The 24,826-nt window shown below is 34.1% G+C and overlaps 4 protein-coding genes and 1 long non-coding RNA gene across 14 annotated transcripts; 1 reads left to right on the top strand and 4 right to left on the bottom strand.

Annotated features, from left to right (window-relative positions):
- Positions 1-60: 60 nt before the first annotated feature.
- Positions 61-4,286, bottom strand: LOC149739277 (programmed cell death protein 6-like). Of its 6 annotated transcripts, none has more exons than XM_089874030.1 (6): positions 4,099-4,282; positions 3,270-3,392; positions 2,886-3,025; positions 2,282-2,431; positions 1,734-1,902; positions 61-1,061 (listed from the first exon to the last, which is right to left on the bottom strand). In XM_089874030.1, the coding sequence occupies exons 1-6, from the start codon at positions 4,111-4,113 to the stop codon at positions 1,020-1,022; spliced, it is 639 nt and encodes a 212-aa protein (XP_089730156.1). In that variant the 5' UTR covers positions 4,114-4,282; the 3' UTR covers positions 61-1,019. The 6 variants fall into 6 exon arrangements, with proteins under 6 accessions (XP_089730156.1, XP_089730157.1, XP_089730153.1 ...); XM_089874031.1 differs by having other exon boundaries at positions 2,898-3,025; positions 4,099-4,280; XM_089874027.1 differs by lacking the exon at positions 61-1,061 and adding an exon at positions 1,143-1,242 and having other exon boundaries at positions 3,270-3,389; positions 4,099-4,286.
- Positions 4,287-4,448: 162 nt separating this feature from the next.
- LOC149739278 (uncharacterized) lies at positions 4,449-10,634 on the bottom strand. 2 transcript variants are annotated; one of them, XM_089874014.1, is made up of 8 exons: positions 10,476-10,634; positions 8,071-9,511; positions 7,581-7,664; positions 7,328-7,455; positions 6,572-6,726; positions 5,690-5,900; positions 5,370-5,513; positions 4,449-4,969 (listed from the first exon to the last, which is right to left on the bottom strand). In XM_089874014.1, the coding sequence occupies exons 2-8, from the start codon at positions 9,506-9,508 to the stop codon at positions 4,820-4,822; spliced, it is 2,310 nt and encodes a 769-aa protein (XP_089730140.1). In that variant the 5' UTR covers positions 9,509-9,511; positions 10,476-10,634; the 3' UTR covers positions 4,449-4,819. The 2 variants fall into 2 exon arrangements, with proteins under 2 accessions (XP_089730140.1, XP_089730141.1); XM_089874015.1 differs by having other exon boundaries at positions 8,206-9,511; positions 10,476-10,633.
- Positions 10,635-11,897: 1,263 nt separating this feature from the next.
- On the top strand, positions 11,898-21,983 carry LOC149739279 (b(0,+)-type amino acid transporter 1-like). 4 transcript variants are annotated; one of them, XM_089874017.1, is made up of 9 exons: positions 11,898-12,147; positions 16,589-16,840; positions 17,199-17,405; positions 18,348-18,484; positions 19,274-19,421; positions 19,734-19,921; positions 20,335-20,445; positions 21,273-21,368; positions 21,489-21,983. In XM_089874017.1, the coding sequence occupies exons 1-9, from the start codon at positions 12,009-12,011 to the stop codon at positions 21,774-21,776; spliced, it is 1,566 nt and encodes a 521-aa protein (XP_089730143.1). In that variant the 5' UTR covers positions 11,898-12,008; the 3' UTR covers positions 21,777-21,983. The 4 variants fall into 4 exon arrangements, with proteins under 4 accessions (XP_089730143.1, XP_089730146.1, XP_089730144.1 ...); XM_089874020.1 differs by lacking the exon at positions 11,898-12,147 and adding an exon at positions 15,880-16,084; XM_089874018.1 differs by lacking the exon at positions 11,898-12,147 and adding an exon at positions 15,882-16,169.
- Positions 13,379-15,760, bottom strand: LOC149739280 (uncharacterized). The gene is made up of 4 exons (XR_016384559.1): positions 15,056-15,760; positions 14,930-14,988; positions 14,835-14,875; positions 13,379-14,692 (listed from the first exon to the last, which is right to left on the bottom strand). It is a non-coding gene; the product is annotated as an uncharacterized LOC149739280 (long non-coding RNA).
- LOC149739281 (uncharacterized) lies at positions 21,796-24,290 on the bottom strand. The gene is made up of 4 exons (XM_089874040.1): positions 23,970-24,290; positions 23,351-23,496; positions 22,983-23,089; positions 21,796-22,387 (listed from the first exon to the last, which is right to left on the bottom strand). Exons 1-4 carry the CDS (start codon positions 24,218-24,220, stop codon positions 22,148-22,150), a joined length of 744 nt encoding a protein of 247 aa, XP_089730166.1. The 5' UTR covers positions 24,221-24,290; the 3' UTR covers positions 21,796-22,147.
- Positions 24,291-24,826: the final 536 nt, after the last annotated feature.

Below are 24,826 nucleotides of genomic sequence, written 5' to 3' on the forward strand. Positions count from 1 at the left end.
TCATTTAAAAAGTTATATTAAAGAATATTTAAATAAGCACTTTACAAAATAAAACGTGTGTTTTACAATATATTCATTTTATTTAGGATTTAAAACAGTAAAATTATGAAACTCATATGCCAGAGTGCAGAGATAATTATATCGGAAAAACTATTTACAACAAAAAATTAATTTAATGCAAAAGTTATAGCACACACCGTGCACAGTTAGCATAAAAACTTTTTTTACAAAATTTGGTTTTAGAGTAAATACAGTTTGTGAAGATTAGGTCTTTACAATTGTTATATAATACACAAGAAGCATATTTACATTGTTTTTCAACAAATGTAAATTAATGTAGGAAGTATTACTACATCAGAATGGAAGTAATTTGGATTTCCTGCATTTAGGATTAATGATTATAGCTTTGTAAAATACATAAAAAAATATAAGATAAAGTCAATATTAATATCAATTTGCTTTTTGGTATACTGGTACCGCTGGTATCTTAACTAAGCTCTTTCGCAGCAAAAATATTTGGTGTAGATAAAAAAAGTATTATTTTTAAGAGTGGAATAAACCTGATTTTCACTTTTATAATAACAGTGAAAAAAGCTTTATAGACCACTGTAGTGAACAAGCTATAACTTAACTATTTAAATGTTTGAAGTTGTTTTACAATTATACAAGCAAAAATAAACCAGTTATTATAAGCAAAATTAAAATATACAAGAAAAAATAAACCAAGAAAAAGAGAAATTCCACATATTATGTAAAGCTAAACTCATTAAAAATTTTTGGGCCTAACCTACAAAATAACACACCACTTTCATGCATTATAACCAGTATATCTTGCTGGAATGTTTTAAAGCAAGGATAATATGGAAGATAACACTAACAAAGATTAACTGGGAAAGTTGTTTTTGAAAATCGCAAATTGAGGATTTTCGTGAACACACCAATCTCGATTTTTTTTAAATTACAAATTGAGGTTGTAGATGTTTGGAGTTGAGAATTGAAATAAATCAAGAAATGGAATTTCAAACTATGTTCAATGTATTATCCAGTACCATCTCCAAAAACTGCAAAATGAATGTAACTTGTTTAACCTCGTGTGACAGGGCAAGGACAGTCCTCATAACACAGGTGTTCTGTTTCATACACTTCGTGCCGGCTCTCGAGTTACCACGTATGTAACTTATTTATCCTCACTTGGCGGGGAAAATGACAGTCGTTATAACACAGGTGTTCTGTTTCATACACCTTAAAATATTAATGTTAGTATTTAGCTAGATACTCGTATAGTTACACTTAATGGTGAGTATTTCATGTTTTGTGGACCAACATTACACGGTAATGAACCAACTCTGCCCTAAATCTCAATTCCCGTTGCCAGTCTCACTGTAGAACCTCATCCATGCAGAATAGACAACCCAATAAATGCATTCAATAAACACATTTATTAAATAAAAATCTCTTTGTAGATAATAAACATAGTGAAAATAAACTTCTTAGACCTTTCTATTAACTGCTGACAAATTAGATTTCTCTTTGTTTCTACCTTTTCCAAAATGTGGTACTTAGTTCAGCTAAAAGTTAAACCTGTCTGTAAAAGCAGAATTTGTTGCAAATCTGGGTGGTCCATAGCGTTTACTATTAATAACTGAACGAATGGCCCGTTGCAAAATTCTTATTGCATATATCCTATTTTCGTATATATAAACAGTGTGATATAAACAATCCAATCTCCATACCTGTTCATAATGTACTTGTATGTAACCGGATTGATTTTTATCATTCTGCCGAAACTTGTCCGTGAGCGTGTGCAACATCACACATACTTGGATAAAGTCGTCAAAATCGATTGTGTTTGCTGAAGTTTTGTCAAATACACGAACAATCATTTTACAAAACTCCATGGACCTGAACAAATAAGTTGTTTGTATTTAGAAAGCTGATGCATTTATAAAGAAAATAGGAAAACACAAGCTTTTATGGGTGTTGGGGTGATGGGCCAATGCACAACTAAATTGGGTAAAAGAGATGGAAAAAACAACTACAACAGTAAAACAAGACGCCTATGTATAAAAACTGATTTTAACTCCAACCCAGTGGTCACTGATGACACCATATTGTCGGACTTATATAAAAAAAATGAAATAAAAATCCTATACAAATAGTTACCTACAAAGTAACATACGTGGTAACTTGTAAGCGGGCACGAGGTGTATAAAACAGAACACCCGTGTTATAACGACTGTCGTTTCCAATAAGTTATTCATCTAATACATCAAACACTTACAAACGATATCCAAAAGTATGGAAAGCTCTGTGTAGTTCTCCACAATCAATGTTGCCGGACTTATCTGTGTCAAAAGAATCAAAACATTGCCTCCATTGTTGGATGTAGTTCCATAAAGCTGAGAATTCACGCAAATCAATCGTGCCGTCTCTGTAAAAGATATCTTGTTTAATAGAGTTTGATGCGAATAGTATTGACCTGCTAACTCCTTCAGTCTTGACACCAAAGATCACATTAATAAAAAACAACAAATATATGGGAATTAACTTTACATAAAGTTTTGTACACCAACTGCTTAGATATTACAAAAAATGTTTAGAGCTAAATGTGCAGCAACTTAAAAAAAAGAAATATTTTTAGCCAATAACCAACAATTAATATTATCAGTCTAGTTTTACAATATGCTATAAAAGTACTATGAGCACTCTACTATACACATACAACAATATAATATATATAACAATAACTTAATATCAGATTTACAATGTTTTTAACAACCGGCATCATCAGTCTAGTTTCGCAATATGGTATATGATTACTAGACTAAGGTTTTATCATATAAACAACACATATATAACCATATCCTAATAATAAGTTGTACAACCCATCAACTTGCTTGTTTTTATCAAACATTCCAATCATGAGACGACAGGTTTCGGGGTTGAATTGTTTCATCTTGTTATTCATCAACGCTTTTCGTAATTCAGCTGCGTTTATCTTGCCTGAACGGTCCTGGTCCACTGCCTGTGAATATGGACAGATGAATAAGTAGATGGAATCTTAAGAACAAGTGAATAAATAGATGGAATTTTAAGAACAAGTGAATAAGTAGATGGAATCTTAGGAACAGGTGAATAAATAGATGGTTGTCACTTATTCATCCTCACGCAGTGTGGCATGCGGGGATAATTTCTTCCTTTTTGCAAAAAATGAAATATAGAAATTCTAGGCTAAACTCTTACCACATTAATGTAAGAATTAAAATTACCTGAAACCAGTAGAAAACCGTTGGATCAATTCCAGGAGGACACGCTGGTTGTTGTTGTTGGTATTGGGGGTTATATGAAGGTGGTGCATGCTGTTGGTAACCACCCTGTTGTTGGTTGTACTGCTGTAATATTATTAGCAATTAGTGGCCATAGTAAAGATATCTGATTCGGCTAGTCAAAAATTCGTCATGCAAAAAGCAAACTTTTCAATATGGGTTAAGCTGGCTGTACACAGTATCCGGAATTCATTCGTTTTGTCTATTTTGTCCGGATTTCGCTGCCGCATGCGGAACTTGGTAATGAGTTTGCTTACGACTTTGCAGGCGAATTCGCATGCCGGATACTGTGTACAGCCATCTTTAGGTGGGCTAGATGGGTTGGCAGTTATAGCAGAAAAAATAGGAGGAGAGTTCTTTAACACCGCACAAGGCACTAGTGATGAATTCTCCTGTACGTTACAGATCAAGCTGGTGGTAAGTGTTAGAGGTTGGTAGATAGCAGATAGGGGTTATTGGTTAGCATCTGCATAGCATATAACGTAGGGGGAAGACTCCTAACTAGCGTCGGCAATTGAATGTAGGGTGCTAGTGAAGAATCTCCCCCCCACCTTATTTGAACCACTAATCCCTAGGACCCTAACCCATATAACAAATAACCACTAACCCCCTAACCCTAACCATCAACCCAACCCAACCCCTAACACTTTCCACCAGCCTATTCTGCTATGTACCGGAGATTCTTCACTAGTGCCTAGTTACCCTGCTCTCTGCAGATAAAGAATGTATTGCAAAAAAACATAAAAAAAACGTATAATAACTTTAGACTTACATTTTGCCACGACATTTCGGACTCTAATAACGATTGCAACAACTTTTGCAGCTAAAACTTGGTTCTTCACTAAAGTTTACAATATAACTACTAATATAAATATTGTTTTAATAAAAAGTATGCTACGTAAAAACATTAACTTTTAATGGTGTATTTTTTTCTTTTTCATTATTATGAAAATAATTTGGGGGTTACCCTTTCACTTTAACCACTTGGTGGAAGACTTTATATTAAAGAAGGGAGTGACAATAATATATCTACTGTTTACAATTTTTGTGTCGCTCAAGACAGTTGTTTTGTATTAAAATTTTACATTTTTTTCCTACTAACTAAGTATTTAAAACAAAAAATTTCAAGCAGTGTGTTTATTTAGGCGTGAAATACACCAAAGAGATTAAATCAAATGTTTTAATCTATTTAAATACACTATGCAAGAAAACAAGAAGTGAACAACGAAAATTAAACACATTTGGACACTAAATTTGCGTTACTAAAAATCTCATTTTTTACTTTATTTAAAATTGGGTTTTTAACACCACATTGTCCCAAACAATAAGTTTTTAAGATTTTCACTTTACTGAAATATTTTGAAAACACTAATATTTATTAAAAATAATAAAAAACAAATACAACAAGTTTTGTAAAAACATTAAAGCACAACATTAGCTAATTGTAAAATTAGCACGATAGAAAATGTTTGTTAATAAATTTCTTGAAAATTTTAATACATGCTTTTAACAAATGTTCGCATATTTGATTGACATTGTGGGTCTAATAGACAGGCAGAGAGATTTCTGATTTCAGAATCATTCACATAAACAAGCTGGGCAATGTGTGGAGCTTTTAACAGCTTCTTGGTTGCAATAATAGACTGCAAATAATGAATACATGAAATAAATAAAGTCTAAAATAATTTTTAATTATTTCGAATTTTTGGTGTATGTAGAAGTTATAATTTGTGCAATTTATTAGTAAACACTGAGTTAAGACAATAGCTGTTACCCAAGAACATGTATACCTGCAAAAGCAACAGCATTGAGACCTGTATGTTCAAATATGGGAGCGCTCTAATCATTTTGCTACGTTGTCGAATCATTCTTTGTGTTATAATATCATTACTAGATGACCGTTTTCTTTTTTTTTTAATGATTCCTATTTGTTATTTTTATTGAATATTGTTGTTTTCAGATTTTTTTCAATGAATCCTGATTCCCTGTTTGTTCATTTTTAATGAACATTAATGTTTTTTAATTTTTTAATGAAAAACTTACCGGCAGTGCTGCAAAGCGCAAACTATTCATATGATTCATGACACTTCCCATGAGCTCTTCATGTGAAACAACTTCCGTGAAATACCCGATCTGATGAGCCTCAAATGCTGTGAGAATTTTGTTTCCAAGCAACAGAGAGTTCGCCTGAAATTTAATATTTTAAATAAGTTTTCTTATTCTACGAATTATCCCATTCTGATTGGTAATAATGAACAGACACCTGCTGGAAAGAGGTGTACGAAACAGAACACACATGTTATAACGACTGTCATTTCCTCGACATGTGAGGATAAACAAGTTTCATTCATTCATATAAATACCTGCTGTGCGCCAACAATAGTTGGGAGTAAATAAGAAGAACAACTATCAGGTGTTAACCCTTGTAGTGTGTAGGGCATTTGTATCGCAGCTTTGTTGCTTGCCACAACCAGATCACATAACCCGAGTATTGAAGCACCCAAGCTTGCACAAGGACCTTGAACTGCGGCAATTATTGGTTTAGGAAACCGAATGAAAGAATCAATCATTCTCCTGCAACAAAAAATTTTTACAAATTATTTAATTTGATATTTTACTCTTTTTTTTTAAATAAAATGTTTTGTAAACATTTACAAAAAATTATTTAATACTTTACATTTTTGGGCATAGAAAAAATTAGGGTGTAATGTATGACATAAACAACCCTCAATATTTAAATATAACAGGGCAATAGGAAAGTAAGCTTGTTGAACAACAAACCAAAGTGTCATTAACATTACTATCTTACAGTTTTTATTCAGATGTTTGCACTAAAATTCAATAAATTAAAAAAAACGATTGATTTCAAACAAATTTTTCCTTAGTTTTAATGTTCACAAAGCTTGACTGACCAATGTTTGACACTATTGATTTTCTGGATTTGAATTGGCACGATTTTAATTAGATTTACTTTAGTTGAATTTATTTTTCATGGTTTAAACTTACTTTTCATTACTTGAATTTATTTTTCATGGTTTAAATTACTAATTTAAACCATGAAAAATAAATTTAAAATTACATCTACTATATTTAAATTTATTTTTCATGGTTTTAATTACATTTACTATATTTGAATTTATTTTTCATGATTTATATTTATATTTCGCTATTACAATTTATTTTTCATGGTTTAAATTTCTATTTCGCTATTACAATTTATTTTTCATAGTTTAAATTACATATACCTTAATGCATCAAGAACTTTCTGTGGATTTTCATGTTCCATCAAATCTTCCACATCGAGACCATAAGAAAATATACTTCCTTTTGCACAAAGCAAAACTGCTTTTGATAAATCATCCTCGGCTTTTCTAAGACAAGCAGTAATGTCTTCCATAACCTAAAAATTAAAGATCAAATTAAATCAATTAAAAAAGGTAAAATTAAAACCAGAAAAAAATCTGACTGTATTTTATTGTTTTAAATTACAATAAATTTATATCTTTATGAATACTTACCAATTTAATTGAATTAAAAAAAAAGGTAAAACTAAAACCAGAAAAAATTATGACTGTATTTCATTGTTTTAAATTACAATAAATTTATCTTTATGAATACTCGGAAAAAAGTCAAATCAATTAAAATAAATTACATAAAACAAACAGTTTTATCTTTATTTATAAATAAAATAAAAACATGTGACAAGCACTTGTCAGTTACTACCAATTTAAATCAATTGGAAGGGCTAAAACTTAAACCAGGAAAAATAATGAGATTTTTTGGTTTATGGGAAAAGGCCCCGAACAAATGACAGCAACTCGTTTATGGTATACCTATTTTTTTTAAAAAAAGAAATAATAATATATATAATATATATATATACATTTTTTTGTTTAATTTGGGTACAAATACAAATAGATTTTTTAGTTGTTTTTTTTTTAAATAGTACGCTTCATTGCAATTAAAACATTGTGAAAATAAATTGGAAATTAATACAGTACCTCAAGTGTAATGAAATTTCTATATGGCTGCGTTTCTTCAGGAATATTTGTTGGGGCAGAATCTGACTCTTCATCATCAACCATTGAATTATTGAACTGTTTTGACTGGATACATATCTCAAAGTACTCTGAAATAAATTAAACAGGATTTTAAATTAAATTTTCAATGTGTAATTTTTTTATAAACTCGCATATAGTATTATAGAATATAAATAAATAAATATTGTGATTTTTTAAATCCAAAGAACTTTACCACTACATTGAGTTCCAACAGCAGCAACATCACAGCTTAAAGAAGAAGTCACGTGCACCAATAACTTGGGAGGTTGGTAGTTTCCTGGGAAAATTGTTTTAAAAAATTATTGTTTTTAGAAAAAAAACCAAAAAAACAAATATATATATATATTACAATTTAGTGTTTTTATAAAAAAAAAAATTTTAACTAAGAAATAAAAAGGTTTGAAGTTTAAATGAATTTTAAATAAATTTAATTTTCCGTCTCTAACTCTCTATTGCTCCCAGGTGCAGACAGACTTAATATTTTAATTATTCTTCTGTAACTCTAAATATTTTAAATTGCTATTCTAACAATTCAGCTTTTTTGTGTTCTTTTAAACAAAATATTTTCAAATAAAATATACATATCAAAAAAATTGTTTAACAAAATAATTTACACATCAAATAAGTTACATATCAAAATAATTTGTTTTTAACACAAAAATAAAATATCAAATAAAACCAAGCCCAGTTAATCTTTTTCTGTTGTCTGTAAGATCTTGTAACATGGTTATCGCCAAGAGAAGTTGTCCCATTTTCCAATTTATGAATATTCCGCTCTTGGCTTTTGTAAGAGCTATTTAAAATATTTACAACTTTACCTTTTTCGATTGTTTGAAGCTTGTTTTTTTTCATAGAAGGTACAACAGTACCAAAGTGTTTAAATGTTCGGGGCTTGGATATAACGACACGCGATTTTTTACCATGATAGATTTCCACATTGTTTTCATTGCTCTCATCTTTGCGTGGTCTACCGGGTTTTCGCTTCAGAACCAAACTTTGCAAAACTGGTTTACCATATCTTTCATTTGCTTTTGGGAAGGTGTAAGTTTCCTTCACAGGTTTGGTGTATTTTCTTTTCTTTGTTTTTTCAGTTACTCTTTTAGCTCTCAGGTTCCCATAATGTGTTGCTTTGTAGACCGAACTTTTAGCAACTAGCTTTGCTTTCCTTCGTCTTAACACTGCCAACCTCTTACTACTTAATCCTGGACTCCCATTTACTTTACCCAAACCATATTTTCTGTTGCCAACCTTTTTGGACGGTGATGCACGCTCTTTATATGAGCTTTGCTCTATCTCTTCAGGTGATGAAACTGGTTGATTCAAATCGGGATTTGAAGAAACATCTTCTTGGTCCGAGTCCTTAAAATTCTTTTCATTTTCATCATCAGCGAACTCATCGTTATTTTCTCGGGAGAGTTTTCGTTCACGCAACTCACTGAGAGTCATAAGTTCCTCAGAGTCGGAAGAATCGAGATTCTTTTCCTCCTCATCTGAGATGAGAGGTTCCTCGTCCTCAAGATCGGTATCCGTCGTATCAGAAGTGTTTTCATCCGAGATTTTCGATTCCTTGGCAAATTTTCTCACATGTGTTTTAATCATCGAAACGGGTGGGTGATTTTTTAATTTTTTTTCCGTTACGTCAGCATTTTGAACACCTGGGATATTTTTTGAATTTTTTCCTGGGACATTCTCACCTTTCACAATCGAAAATATTTTTGATATCTTCATTAAAAAAGGGTCTGTAACATTTTCATCTAATTTCGGATATTTCTGGTCCCGCCTCTCGTTGCTTTCCCTTTTATTTTCACCCAAACTCAAGTCAACTTTATCATGAGAAGGAGAAATTTTAGATTTTATAGAACCTCTTGGCCTCCCCCTTTTTTTATTCTCATTTAAATTTTTTTTTTCATTCACTTTTTTATTTTCATTAAAAGAATCTTTGCGTGGCCGCCCTCTTTTTTTGGGAGTAGCTTCAGAAATGTCCTCATTCTCCAAAGGTTCTTTCACTGTAACATTTAACTGGCCAACTGCAGACAGATTGGGAGGACCTTGGTCTTCTGTACATTCAATATAAATTGTTGTGGCCACGCCCTCACTTTCTTTAGCAGGACTTTTTGCCATTTTCTGTTGAAAATATTTTGAATTTAATTTTACTAAAATTTATATATATATTTTGAGAGAATACAAAAGTTAAAAATATTATTATGAATTTTATTCACAAATACAAGTTTTTAGGATTTTAAATGTAAAAATTGTGGTATTTAAATTTACAATTTAATTATCACTAGCTGTGCACGCTCAGAATGAATTCTTTTAAATCAATTTTTATAACTGTTTTTATTTTTTTTCAATTTATTTGCGAAATATTTCTACCTTTTTTAAAAATGAAAAAATAATTTTTTTAAGTTTTGTTTACAAGTTAATTTATTGTATAAAAAATATTTTGTCACTTTTGTTCTTATTTTTATTTAAATATGTATACGCTATTTTCATAGAATAGCTTGTATAATTATATAGCAATAACATAATGAATATTGCATTATACTTTTATTTATTATTAAAAAGTAGTTTAATTTTCTTTAGAACATTCTTGTTCTATTTTTTTATTTTTTTTTATTTAAGTAAAGAAAAATTACTTTTAAATTAAAAGAATCATTTTTAGAGTGTAATTCATTAATCTAAAAAATTTGTAATTTTTTAGAGCGCAATAAATTTAATACAAGCTGAAAATGGCCAAACTGGTTCATCACAACAATTTTTGTTTTCAGCAATAATTTTACAAAATTAGTAAAATATAACACCTTAAAAAAGTTTAATGTTTCTATGTAGTTTAATATTATATTATTATGTAAACAATAAAAAAAAAGTTTTTAATTTTACTCTGCTAAAAGTTAGTTTTGTTTCACTAATTTTAATTTCTAAAATTTAAACACGTTTTTACACAATTTTTTTAACACTTTTTTTACACAAATTTTGCGCCATATAAAAGGTTAAAAGAATGCCAAAAAAATAACAAATTTGGTAAAAATGTTTAACAATTTTACAGCATATTTTGTCATGCATAAGAATAACTGAATGCAAAACTTACATTGGTTAAAATGGAACTACCTTCTGCGCCGTGTCGAGCAATTATAAAAACAAATAGAAGTACTTGTGATAGGATTTATAAAATGGGCACGTAAGTGCGTTGAAAATGTTTTTTGTTTTAATAAAAAACCTTTCTGGTTCTTATCACCCAAAAATAAACGTTTCATTGTGATATTTTGCTGTTCATTTAAATTAGATATTAAAATTATAAAAACTGAAAAGAAAAATGACGTATTAAATTACGGTGGACGCTACATTAATTTTAATTTAGTGTTTAAATTCAGTTAGTTATTTTATTTGTAATTTACAGCTAGTACAAGTCTGTTCTATTTTTATTAAACTTTTTGTACATTATTGATTTACCAAATATTCAAATTTTTGAAGTTGCTAATTTCGTTTTAATGCATTTTTCTATTAATTGCGCTTTATTTACAACTACAGCTAGTACACATTTGTCCTATTTTTTGTTAATTTTTTGCCCATTATTGAATCACCAAATAGTCTTTTATTGTGATTGCCATTTTTTTATAATTTTTTATATGACTTGCAATTTGGAGACGATCACTCCAACAACAGCGGAATCCATTGAATACACGAAGTGCAAATATTTGCTTCCAAACCCGTTCGGTTTGTTTTACAATGCATTATCCTTGTTGGAGATATGTCAACATTATACTGTTTGCATGCATACAGTACGGACGGTGCAGATCAGATTATTGCACATCCATATCGTTCTATGCTGACAGCGCTTTCAGTGTAGCCTATAGTTATATTTTAATTTGTTGAATGGCAAGGTCTCTTAAACTTAAAGCATTCTTCTTTTTTTTTATTTATTTTTTTTTATAATTTTTTTTTTAAATGGACTTTTAGTTTTTTTAAATTTTTTATTAAATAAGATTTAAAATAAACGTCATAGATTCTTAAAGCAATCTATGTTAATACGGCATGGTTCGTAGGGGTAACGGTTAAGTAAATACAGCTAAGAGTAGGCTAGGCTATAAGCACTCATAATGCTTTTGCTTGGTTTTGGAGTACTGAATACCTCAAAATCTTTGTATAGTATTAAATATAACAATAACTTCATTCTATATCAATATTATATTAACCTTTGTATTTGTCTTTTTGATTATGGTAGCAAAAATTAAGAAATATTTAAAACGAAAAGGCAGGATCAAACAGAAAAGTAGTTGTTAAGCTCGCGGTCATTCTACATAGTAGGGTGGGGAAAATGGCACACTCTACTGTTTAATTTTCTCGCCTTATTTGGTAATAAACATTTAAAGAATTATAAAACCGTATGCTCACGACTCCCATAGACCGTTGTTAATTGTTTAAAACACGATTAGGATATTTGGATATTATGTGCTAAATGTGCCCCATCTTCCCCAGCCCTCTAATGTAATCATATTAATAACTTTATTTGTCTCTTTAAAGGGACAGGATATAGCGATAAAACAACAGTAGTTAAAACACGTTTAATATAAAACAAGGTTATATAGTGTTAAGGGTAAAATAAACTCCACTAAGTATAATCATGGAAGTGGATGAGATTCGATTGAACGAAGCGGATGCTAACGACAACAATAACGAAGATGACTCAAAACCAGCACAGACAGATGAAGTTAAACTATTAAGGAAGATTGGACTCGCTGGAGGGATCAGTATTATCGTGGGTGGGATATTTACTCTGATTTAGGCTGATAGATTCGTTACTGTGTAACCTATGAGACAGAACTTTGGTACAACTTATTTGTTCTATCTTTTTTAAAACAATTGCAAATATCAAGTGAAAGAAATAACGAAAAGCAGGGAATTCAACAGCGAAACGGCAGTCGTTAAAACACGCTATATGCGTAACAACATGTGACTGTTCAACCCAACATACACTAAACTTACATTGAGTTGTTAATATTTAATTAAAAAACAAATTACTATGGAATTGGAAAAGTGTGCGCAAACTACAAGCGGTTCAACGGGGCGAAAATTAAATTTAGTGTAGTTGCAATACGAGGCAATAGAGGACAATATATTATGCTAGTTGTTAGAAAAAAATGAAGGTTTTTAAATATTTTATTATTATACTACTGTGGGGGAAGATGAGACACCTTTAGCTCATAATATCCAAATATCCTGATCGTGTTTTAAACAGTTAAAAACGGTCTATGGGAGTCGTGAGGATACGGTTTTATAATTCTTTGAATGTTCTTTGTTTACTACCAAATAGGACGAGAAAATAGAATGAAAACGTGTCCCATCTTCCCCACCCTACTATATACGATTGAATGTATTGCGTGGAAAGTATACGAGCTTTCTTTCCCGCTCGTTTGTTTTTAACGGCGTCTAGGTAAACTTGGTAATCACATACGTCATTGCGAACACAAGATAACAATGTCACGAAATATGTACAACGGCAAAGATAACGTTACCAGAATCGTAGACCTATGAATGCTATAACACACTACATTATACCTATATTAAAAACGGAATCACCTCCTCTGTAAAACAAGTCATGTTACCTATACATGTAGTAAACACCGACAAATCTTACCTATAGCCCTTACAAAGTTATCTTGCACATTTACAAGAAAGCCGGGCTCTAATTAATTGGCACCAATGATTAAAAAATACGAAGATAAATTTTCTTTATATCTGCTTACCTAGGTATTTTGACTACTATACAAAATAATCCCCCTCTATGTATATATATTTAGATTTATGACTAAAACGTCTCCCAATGAGTCTGACCATAGCAAATTAAACACGTGATTACGCAGTGACGTCATTCTTTGAAGTGACGTGTATGGGGAATTTGACGTCCCTCTTCAATGGGGAATTTGACGTCCCTCTTCAATGACGTATCAAGATTCTGACATCATAACACTAAGTCGTGAAGTAGAAATTAAACTCATTTGATATTTATTTTGCAACAGTACGAAGAAAGGAAACGGCAGAACAAAACAAAACTATAAGGCCTCTTTGAAGAAGCTTCTGGAAAGTAAAAACAGGATTAAAATACCTTCATAGTTTGTGGCTGGCGTTGGTGGAAAGCCACTACGGCACGACAAGCCCCCAGCCAATGGTAGTGGGTTTCTACTTTGGTGAGAAACCCTTGCGTGATGTTACTGTCCACGCAGGTTAAAGAAACCCCATAGACAAACACAGTACAACGAATGCACAGATTATGCGCAAGATGTGACAAAAATAGTAAAATTGCAAAAGTGCGGGAGAAAACAAAAAAACGTGCGACACACATAACATCAGCCATACAAAAATGGGACAATAATACAAAAAGGCAATTACCGCGGACAAAATCATTGAAACGTATTCAAAGAAACTATAGTTCAAATCCTGAAGGATAATCATCTGCAGTGTACACCATATTAAATGTCCGACCGCAAGGAGTCGAAGCCAAAACGGTTGCGCATGTTCCAATCAAAAAGTAAGCCGCCATGTTGGTACCGCGATACTCTCGTCGTATCTTCACACAACATAATATCGTCCGGATGTTACGCACCGCATCGACCGTTACGAAACTGCGCCAGGTTGTTACGGAACTGTATTGACAGTGACCTAAAACTGAGCGTAGCATCACTGTGCCGGTAGTGACCTAAATATCTAGCGTAGCATCACTGGCGGCGACGTCCATGCAACTACCTGACCGTTTAAGTAACGCAATCAAAACTGACGTAACCGCACCGAACGCAGGGTCATGACAATGCTCTGACCCACCGTATCGACGTCGTAACGTAATTGTAACGTGGCCATCGTCCCAATCACGCTACATGACGTTTTAATATAAAGTTAGTCACGTGGGAAAGTTTACGTTACATTATATTAAATGGGTTACTATTACATTCGTTTGCATATTATACAGCGTGTTAACATTACTAAAGTATTTGTGTACCAACATAGCGTTCTCACCAAACGATTGGGACGATACAGAATCGCTGAAGATTCGACCTTTGTAGACGAAGTACCCAATAGAGTGTACAACAGCAAAATCCGATCCAGCAAGATGTTCGCCATAGTTTTATTGCATATATTTCATTGACATGCAAAATGCACTATAGTAGTGACTGACTAAAAATAGCTGGCAACATTAGGCCTAGCCGAATAAGAATACAGCAGCGCAGACAAGACACACATACAACACGCAACTCATACTTATAATACTCAAACCTCAAACCGTGTACCCTTTATTGGCGTCTTCGTTTTCTCCTGTAAAAAATAGTAAAGTTACGTCACAGACACAGTTATACGTAATAGTTACGTAACAGGCAGGCAATTGAGCAATTCCACATTAAAATTTATTCTAAAGTTATATCGTTTGTTACCAAATACTAAAAATAATATACAATACCTTGCGCTTTTCTTCGGCAGCTTTATTCGCTGATTTTTTTTCTGTAAAAATATAATTGGGTATTATCAGTTTGTATATTATTACGTCATAATTACCTTCATTCTATTTTCGCGTAATGGTCCGCTTGATCCTCTATGACGTCACATACCATGTTCTGCAAATTCTTAACTTTAAATCTCTATTTAACGGAAAACAAGTTTGTGACAAAACAATGAACTTACTAAGTGGGTTCTTCTGTTGCGTCATCACCACTTCGTGACGTCACATCACCAATCTTTCTAGAAAACAACTTATGTACGTAATAAAGCCAATTGTGATTTATACTTTACCAATTCTTTGATCTTCTTGCTTCGCGCCCATAGCGCAAATATAATTAGAATATACAAGTAATGTGCCTTTTTCCGACGCGACGCAAAACGCGCATAGGGCCCCATGAAAAAAACGCCGCAAAACGAAAGTGTAGCACAGTCGCATATTGTTCAGCTATGACGTATTCAGCTATGACGTCTTCAGCTATGACGCGAGCGCGCGGTAAAGAGCGAACTTTCAGCGATTGTGACAGTTTGTGACGTAACATAACGCGGCGATTGTAAACCATTGCGTGTGACGTCGCGAGTGACGTAATAAAGAACCGTGCGGATTCTTGAAACCGAACGCGTTAAATATAATTTGTAGTAATAAACGCAAGGCACAAAACTTGCAGAATGCCAGTATGGTATATAACTTTGTAATAATATTACTGTATAATATAAAGGCATATTAGCAAATATATTATGGCATAATATAATACTAATGTAATGAAATAATACTTAACTCAAGTCTTGCAAGAAAACTTCTTAAAACCTTCCATCTTGTAACCTGGTGTGGAAGCAACTTCATCTAAACTGAAACGTGGTAGCTTTGTAGATGAGGCGCTTTATCACGGAGCAATCAACGCGGGCGTAATCAGCTGGTGCGAGGCGCCGGTCACGTGAGCAATCTGACCAATCAGCTTCAAGGATTGGATGGCGGGCTGATTATGACGTCAGTTCAACATTGTGACGTAACAAACTAACTTCACACTGATTCGGGATTTTGAAGTTAAAGCGTGAATTAAGCTTTAACATTGTTTCTCTTCCATAAGAGTGAGGTCTAATACGGCGAGGAATGAACCTCAGGGCCACCAGTTATTCATCTAATCTCAGCTTCACCGAGTTATTTAGACTATTTGTTACTTTTTCAAGTTATATCGCTCAAACAAAAACAGATGGGTTAGTTTTACAAGGACCATAATACGATTGTTATGTTTTATACACCGAGTTCCCGCTTACGAGTTGTTAACACGCATGCAGCTTTGTGAGTTATTGTGTTTTTTTGTGAGTTATTGTGAGTGTATAGCTTGTTCTATATACTTTTGTTACCAGGCATATATACTTGTTTTTTAATCTTTTGCAAAAATTTTCCTGACCGACGTTTTGATGTCCTGTTCAAGTCGTCTTTATCAAGATGAATGACACTCGATGATAGATGCATCCATCTTACCCCCATAGTATTGTACATATTTTCATGTCATTTCACCTTGATGGAGACGCCCTGAATAAAACGTTGAAACGTCGGTCAGCAAAATTCTCGGAGGAACCAAAATACAAGTATATATATAGTTTGGACACTTTGTCAAACGAGACTTTTTTAATTTTCTTTTTACGGAGCCACATGCATTTAATGATAACCAGAAAAATAATGTTCAATAAATAAAAACCCATTTTATATTACAGGCAGTATGATCGGATCCGGTATCTTTATTTCACCCACTGGTATCCTGAAGATGAGCGGAGGCAGCATCGGCGTGAGTCTTATCATCTGGGTATTCTGTGGTATCCTGACCATCCTGGCAGCTTTGTGCTTATGCGAACTCGGCATGATGTTTCCTGAGTCAGGAGGGATCAATACTTACCTTATGAAAACTTACGGTTCAGGGTTGGCGTTCCTTCACGCTTGGAGTTATTGCTTATTCATTATACCCGGAAGTACGTTTAGTTTTGTACAGTCTTTTATATATAGTTGGGTGGCGAAAGATGGGACACCTTTTCGTTTAACTTTCTTGTCCCATTTTGTAGTAAACAAAGAACATTCAAAGAAATATAAAACTGCATCCTTGCGACTTCCATAAAGACCGTACCAGAAACAACATATATGTTTTTAACAGATTTTGAAACTTGCCCAAAGCCAATATACGTTTCAAATTTACGTTTTAGTAATATACAAGACATGTTACACCTTTTGCCACAAATAGTATAGTACAGTGGGGTAAAATGGGACACTGTTAGCACATACTATCAAAAAATTCTGATCGTGTTTTAATAATAACGGTCTTTTATATTTCAGAGGGGGCAGTTCAAGGTCTGGCACTTGGTGAATATATATCCCGTCCGTTCTACCCCTCATGCGATCCACCTCAATCTATTATTCAGTTGATAGCCGTTGCCGCTACTCTGTTCATCGTCGTTGTAAATTGCTACAGCGTCAAGATAGCGGCCGGGCTGGGTATTTTCTTTACGTTTTCAAAGGTGACAGTTCTCATTATAATGGCGGGTAAGACAACAATGTATTTTCAATTTAAACGTGTACACTTATTCATTTATTCATAAAATTCATTTATTCATAAAATTCACTCGTAAATTTATTCACATAGTATAGGGTGGATTTTATTCCATTTCTCGTCTCATTTGGTAGTAAACAAGAAAACATTCAAAGAATTATAAAATCATATTCTTACGAATTCCACAGACCGTTGTTAATTGTTTAAAACACGATCAGGATATTTAGATTATATGATAAAGGTGTCCCGTCTTACCCTGCAGTTGCTATACATTCATTCACTCATATATTTATTAATACATTGGCATTGGCTCTACACTGTAAAATCCCATAAACAGTATAAAGCTAATAAACTTGTGTATTTTGTAACCTTATTTTTATATCCCATTCATGTACACACTTAACACTATAGTTATTGGTAATTATTAACGACGGCTTTACATAAAAAGACAGTTTTATGATTGTTATGAGTGAATATGATTTATGTAATGAGCATTCTGGACCACAAAGTAAATATTTATGCAGAGTTCAATGTACGTCATGCAGTATGTAATTAAAAGCATGTGTCTAACCTCTATGCATGCATTTAGTAGGGTGGGGGAAGATGGGACACCTTTTAATTCTATTTTCTCGTCCCATTTGATTGTGGACAAAGAACACGTATAGTAGGATGGGGAAGACGGGACATCTTCGGCGCATAATATGCAAATCCTGATCGTGTTTTAAACAATTAACAACAGTCTATGGGAGTCGTGGTGATACAGTTTTATAATTCTTTGAATGTTTTTTGTACACCACCAAAATAGACAAGAAAATGGAATAAAAAGGTGTCCCGTCTTCCCCCACCCTGCTATATTGTAGGCGTTTGTCAGTTGTTCTGCTCTGTGCAGAAAAATAAGTGACATTCTAGTATTACACCACATGCATCCTATACAGTTTCTTCATTCGTATACGTCGCTAACGACTCAACAATCGCCGACGAGAACTTCAGCAACGCATTTGATATTTCAAACCCTGTGTACGGTACAGTGGCAACAGTCGGTGTAGCTGAAATCAGCCTTGCAATTTACCAGGTTTCTTGATAAATACTCATGTTACGCAAAAAACATTTTCCCCAAAGGTTTACATACCATTCCAGTGGCACTAGACCAGTGCTCTTCAACCGGTGTGCACGGTGCATCCTAGGGTACATCAAAATATGCCAGGGGTGCACCAGTGCAAAAGGGTATACAAGGGTGCATCACAAACTTCAACAATTTTTCAGCAATAATATTCAGTTTTGAACATTTTTAACCAGTTTAGCCACTTTTCTACAGTTTTTTATATGAATTCTATATCTTGCATCACTGGGAATTGCGAAACATCATTAGTTTTTTGTTTAAACATACAGGGGCGCATGAGTTTGTCGCAACAACTTTAGGGGTTCACCAACCCAAAAAAGGTTGAAGAGCACTAGACTAGTAGAGTGATGGGTAAGAATCCTATAGAACCTGCCTACAAGGAATAGAATAACTAGGCACCATTAGCGGGTATTTATTTTGGTACATGGTGCCGCCATAGCGTAATATGATCCACGTTTACATTATAGTACTCTGGGGTAAGATGGGACACCTTCAGCACATAATATCTAAATATCCGGATCGTATTTTAAACAATTAACAACGGTTTTTGGGAGCCCTAAGGCTACGGTTTTATAATTATTTGAACGTTCTTTGTTTACTTCTAAATAGGACGAGAAAATAGAATGTTAAGGTGTCCCATCTTTCCCCACCCAACTATACAGTGCTAAACATGGGAGCTTGGTTTAACTTTCTGTTTTGTCTTATAATTCAAAGTGAATAATTGTGAATTTAAACTTACAGGGTCTATTTCCGTACGCCGGATTCATAAACCTCAACGTTATAACTGAAGAACTGAGACGTCCTGAACGCAATCTACCTTTCTCCATCATATTTGGCGTTTCCTTCGTACTTGGGGTGTACGTAATCGCAAACTGCGCATATTTCTCAGGTATGTATAAGAAATCAGGTTTACATTAACAAAAAGATCCCCAAAAACTGGTCACCCGCAAAGTTACATATGTGGCAACTCGTAAGCGCGCACGAGGTGTATGGAACAGAACACCCGTGTTATAACTATACTGTCGCTGTTCCACCAACCGAGGATAAATAAGTTTAATTCATTCATTATTTGACATGTGCCAACTGCCAATCCTGCCCTAAATCCCAGGTCTTTGACAAGAACCTCACCCATATGATATGGAATACCAAAGATTAGATTCTTTACTTATAAAAAAAGAACACTTTATTCTTGTTCTTGCAGTGCTAACGCCAACTGAGATGATACAATCAGTTTCTGTCGCTGTAACCCTTGCTGACCGTACAATAACTTCATGGGCGTGGATTGTACCAGTTGGCGTTTCGCTTTCAGTTATTGGTAACATGAATAACTCCTCACTTGCTAATGGAAGGATTGCGTTTGTGGCTGGCCAGAGAGGATTGCTGCCACAGGTACTTTATAACGTCACTGAAGACTTTATTTACGAAACAAAGGGTTTGTTATGAGCCTTTTTATATCCCCTACCACGCCAGTTGCTTTTTCAAAAAGCAATCAAAAAGTTTTTAGAACATCACATTTTATAGGAACATTTTAACTAACAAGTTATATTATAGTAGGGTGGGGGAGATTGGACACCTTTTATTCTATTTTCTTGAACTATTTGGTAGTAAACAAAAAAAAACATTCAAACAACTATAAAACCGTATCTTCACGACTCCCATAGACTGCTGTTAATTATTTAAAACACGATCGGGATATTTGGATATTATCTAAAGGTGTCTCGTCTCCCCCCACCCTACTATGTATGTGCATAAGTAGGTACTACAGAAAGTGCTTATCTCATATAAAACATATAATTTTCCAGATTCTCTCAATGATACAAGTTACATTCCTAACCCCAACACCAGCACTTTATCTTAATCTAACTTTGATGATCATTTTCCTTTTTCCTTCCAATATTGACTCGTTAATACAGGTAGGCTATATAGATAAATTAATGTAACTTATTTATCCTTACATGGCGGGGCAACGACAGTCGTTATAACACGGGTGTTCTGTTCTATACACCTCGTGCCCGCTTACGGGTTACCACTTATGTAACTTATTCATCCTCGCATGGCGGGCCAAAGACAATCGTTTTGACATGGGTGTTCTGTTTCATACACCTCGTGCCCGCTTTCCAGGTATACCACAAATGTAACTATGTGATTGTTTTTCTGTTATGGCTGACAACTTGGACAACCCATTAGTTAGTATAATGATTTAAGTACTGTCCGTTAAGTGTCTTGCCAAAAACACATGCTCAATGGTAGCAGCATCAAGCATCGAACCCGTAATCCTATTAAGATTCAGTCGTCTAACCACGGAGCCGACAACGCATGAATTTTAAGTCGCGAACGCCGGCGCGCGTCTTACAAACCACGTTAATTGCAATTTACTTTTCTACGTTTCTTGTGCTTCGTCTGGCCTTGCTTACGTCCTTTTAGTTCATTTCAATGTTGGCTGTTTAGCTGTAAGGTTCTTATACTTTGGTTGTTAGTCGTTTTAATTTTATCCTAACCGTTTTCATTTCTATTTAAATGGGAATGGAGGGCTAACTATAACATTAAAAGAATTATAAAACCGTATCCTCACGACTCTCCTATAGACGGTTGTTAATTGTTTAAAACACGATCAGGATATTTGGTTACTATGCGCTAAAGGTGTCCTATCTTCACCCACTATACTATATTTAAAAACAATATCCGCGTCTCTTATGAGATCTAAATAGTTTTAAACTTGTCGTTGTCATGTTTACCACAGGGCACGCAGTTTATGGAATGGTTCTTCATTGGGCTGTCAGCGCTTGGGCTGATTATTTGTCGTTGGACAAAGAAGGATATGGAACGCCCTTTCAAGGTAAAAGTATATAGTAGGTTACCAAATGGGAGGAGAAAATATAATAAAAAGGTGTCCCATCTTCCCCCATCCCACTGTACATCAAACACACACAACTGACTATTTTTTTACACATTACAGGTCCCGATAATAATCCCTATAGCGGTGACGTTGATCTCCGCTTTCCTGGTAATCACCCCGCTTGTGTTCGATCCTGATCCGTTCATATTATACGCCACCCTATTTACACTCGGTGGTCTCCTGTTTTATTTTCCATTGGTTTTCTTTAACCTCAAGATCCCTTACGTTGACCACCTAACTATATTCCTCCAAGAACTAATGAACGTTTGCCCCTCCGGTGCTACCGTTGCTGACGACAGCTATGAAGGCAAAACTAAAGAAACGAAGGAAGAGAACACCGTGCTTTGATCTGAGAACCAGGGCTAGATTTACGATGTTGAAATTCTTGATTTGAAACCATATTTTGAACGTGTAAAACTAGATATACATTTCTGAACAAAAATCAGGGCTGAATTACGTTTAAATGATGAAGATATTACACCGTATTTTAAACATGTAGAACTATGTCTAGATTTGTAAGACCAGAGATTTATAACAAGAGTTAATTGATTGTAATCGGAGTTGAATTGTCTCGAAAGTTATTTGAAATAGAGAATAAAAACATGTCCCATCTTACCCGACCCTACTATCAAGCAAAGATAAAGCCCTACTATACCATCACGCTAAGATAAAGCAAGTTACAGAACATTACATAAACCCACTAAGCGTATTGAACAAGTTTATGCAAAGTAATACGCGATTAAAACCACGGCCAAGAATCCAATGCAAGCCATGATAACTTTAAGCTCGTTTATCACTCGCTTTGCGATCGGGTTTTCCTCCATCATTTCATCGTATACGGAGGCGCCCTTGTTTTTATGGGGGAATGGGAAATCTGGGACATCGATGTCTAAAAACTTGCATAGAGGTTCCCATCCTTGCTTCAAGTCGTACACTAAAAGCTTGTCCTTCGGTGCTTTCTGGGGATAAAGGTAGTTAAAGTGTTGACGTTTGGTGGGTTGAATTATTTCATATAGATCTTTAAAGCGTGAAGACGTATAGTAGGATGGGGAAAGGTGGGACACCTTTTCTTTCTATTTTCTTGTCCCATCTAGTAGTGGACAAAGAATATTTAAAAAATTATAAAACCGTATCCCAACGAATCCAATACATAGACCGTTGTTACACGATCAGAATGTTTAAATGTTATGTGCTAAAGGTGATAGAACGGGTTCATGGGCCAACTGCTGAGGCATAAATCGCCCTCAGTAATACCTTACTGTAAAACATTCGTATAGAGACCAGTATATGATAGGGTGGGAAAGATGGGAAACCTTTAACACAATATATCTAAACATACTGATCATGTTTTAAACAATTAACAACGATCTATGGGAGTCGTGAGGATACAGTTTTTATAATTCTTTGAATGTTCTTTGTTTACTACCAAATTGGACGAGAAAACAATGGAAAAGGTGTCTCATTCCCACCCACTGTACTATATATATTTATGTGTATATACATATAAAACCAAACATAGAATAGATATAACGACTTAAGAAACTGTATACCTACTTGCATAACATACAAGTTATGGCGTCTGTATCTCATCAATGAAAGCATCTTATTGGTTTGACGTTGATGGAAACGGTGTGGAAACGGTTGGCCCAACAAGGCTATTCCTGATGTTAAAGTTTTGTTAAAAAAAAGATAAAAAATCAAACCTGATTATTAAATATATGAGTATGTATATGTACTTTGGGGTTAGGTACATATATATGACTTCATATATAGTTTATTAGGCAGCACATACGAAATGACAAACTTTTATAAGCTACAGGACTAAATAAGCTTTTTCTCGCAAAATGTGCAGGTTTCGTGAATAAGACTATATGTCATGAGATGCCAATAACGCGGTACTCTATACGTTGGCGGGGTCTTACTTAAATTGTTTGTGAATGTGTAATATTTTCGTCCAGATGGAGTGAGGAGCTGTAACAATTTATACATAAAGTTCTCATTGAACGATCGCATCTGATTCTCTAAACTTGTGTACCATTCATTCTCCTCACGTGTGGTGAATACAATCGGCATGAAGTAGTGTTTTAAGGATCGTTTATTTCAAGATGATGGAATGGTTCGATTAGTATTAACCTTTATAGTGTGAGATATAGTAGGGTGGGGTAAGACGAGACACCTTTAGCACATAATATCCAAATATCCTGATTGTGTTTTAAACAATTAACAATGGTCTACGGGAGTCGTGAAGATACGGTTTCATAATTCTTTGAATTTTCTTTGTTTATTACTAAATAGGACGAGAAAATAGAATGAAAAGGTGTCCCATCTTCCCCCACCCTACTAACAGCAGTTATTCGTGTATTCGTCTGTATTTATCCTCGTTTGACGGAGCAACGACAGTCGTTATAACACGAGTTATAGCAAGCCGTATCCTCACGACTCCTGTAGAGCCGTTAACACGATCGGGATATTTGGATATTATGTGCTAAAGGTGTCCCATTTTACCCACAGTACTAAAATTACGTAAGCCAACCACAAACCTTAGCATGGGGAAACGCTTGGTGTATTTCTTCCCAATACAAACAAGCGGGCATATCTGTGACGGAATCAACGTCTTCAAACATCCTTTTAAAATCCTCAACTGAACCATCGTTGGTCAATATACGGTTCCAGTCATCCCCATGGAACCAAAAACTTTCCAAGTAGTCGTAGTTCTTCAGCCCCAGTAGTTTAAAGGCAGCTGACATTGTCTTGGTGCCGGTTTTAGAAAACCCAGCCATAATTACCTTCATTGTTAAAGGTGCCTATATTCCTATAATGGTTGATAACTGTAGAGCAAAGACTTAGAAATATTTTAAACGAAAGGACGAGATATGGCGACAAAACAACAGTTATTAAAACACGTTTACAGTCATGTATTAGAGCTATAATAGCAGACGTGATCATGTTTCACGTCAGCTGTCTAACACTATTGATCTTACATTCTGCCTCCTGCAAATGTTTACAAAAACTTTTCTCTGCAATCAAGACGTGTTTTGCCTCCAGCGCTTTGGATAAAGTGGCGCCATACGTAAAAGAGGGCGCAAATTCTCACTTATTTTCGTCTTTTGCGAAGCACGCATCTGCTCACGTATTTTTGTCTAGAGTAACTTATGTGAATCTGACGTAATATTTATTATAAACACAACTCGCTTCTTAAAAATGAATAGAGAGATTGTTTTAACACCATGTTCACACATCATCAAGGGTGGGGAAGATGGAACACCTTTTTGTTCTATTTTCACGTCTCATTTGATAGTAGCCTAAGCAAAGAACATTCAAAGAATTTTAAAGCCGTATCTTCATGAATCCCATAGACCGTTAGTAATTGTTTAAAACACGATATAGTAATATAGGAT

The sequence above is a fragment of the Ciona robusta genome, chromosome 3 (assembly GCF_009617815.1).
Source record: "Ciona robusta chromosome 3, ASM961781v2".
Taxonomy (NCBI): domain Eukaryota; kingdom Metazoa; phylum Chordata; class Ascidiacea; order Phlebobranchia; family Cionidae; genus Ciona; species Ciona robusta.

Coding starts and splice junctions, on each gene's coding strand:
- LOC149739277 (XM_089874026.1), bottom strand. Junction 3,026..3,269: donor CGGTTTTCTACTGGTTTCAG/GTAATTTTAATT, acceptor CCATATTCACAG/GCAGTGGACCAGGACCGTTC. Junction 1,243..1,733: donor TACAAGTACATTATGAACAG/GTATGGAGATTG, acceptor TAATATTTTAAG/GTGTATGAAACAGAACACCT.
- LOC149739278 (XM_089874014.1), bottom strand. CDS start 9,508: ATGGCAAAAAGTCCTGCTAAAGAAAGTGAGGGCGTGGCCACAACAATT. Junction 5,901..6,571: donor AAAGTTCTTGATGCATTAAG/GTATATGTAATT, acceptor TTTTTGTTGCAG/GAGAATGATTGATTCTTTCA. Junction 5,514..5,689: donor CTATTGTTGGCGCACAGCAG/GTATTTATATGA, acceptor ATTAAATTTCAG/GCGAACTCTCTGTTGCTTGG.
- LOC149739279 (XM_089874017.1), top strand. CDS start 12,009: ATGGAAGTGGATGAGATTCGATTGAACGAAGCGGATGCTAACGACAAC. Junction 12,148..16,588: donor AGGGATCAGTATTATCGTGG/GTGGGATATTTA, acceptor TTTATATTACAG/GCAGTATGATCGGATCCGGT. Junction 16,841..17,198: donor CTTATTCATTATACCCGGAA/GTACGTTTAGTT, acceptor TTTATATTTCAG/AGGGGGCAGTTCAAGGTCTG.
- LOC149739281 (XM_089874040.1), bottom strand. CDS start 24,220: ATGAAGGTAATTATGGCTGGGTTTTCTAAAACCGGCACCAAGACAATG. Junction 23,090..23,350: donor CACATTCACAAACAATTTAA/GTAAGACCCCGC, acceptor CTTTAACATCAG/GAATAGCCTTGTTGGGCCAA. Junction 22,388..22,982: donor ATAACTTGTATGTTATGCAA/GTAGGTATACAG, acceptor CTTTATCCCCAG/AAAGCACCGAAGGACAAGCT.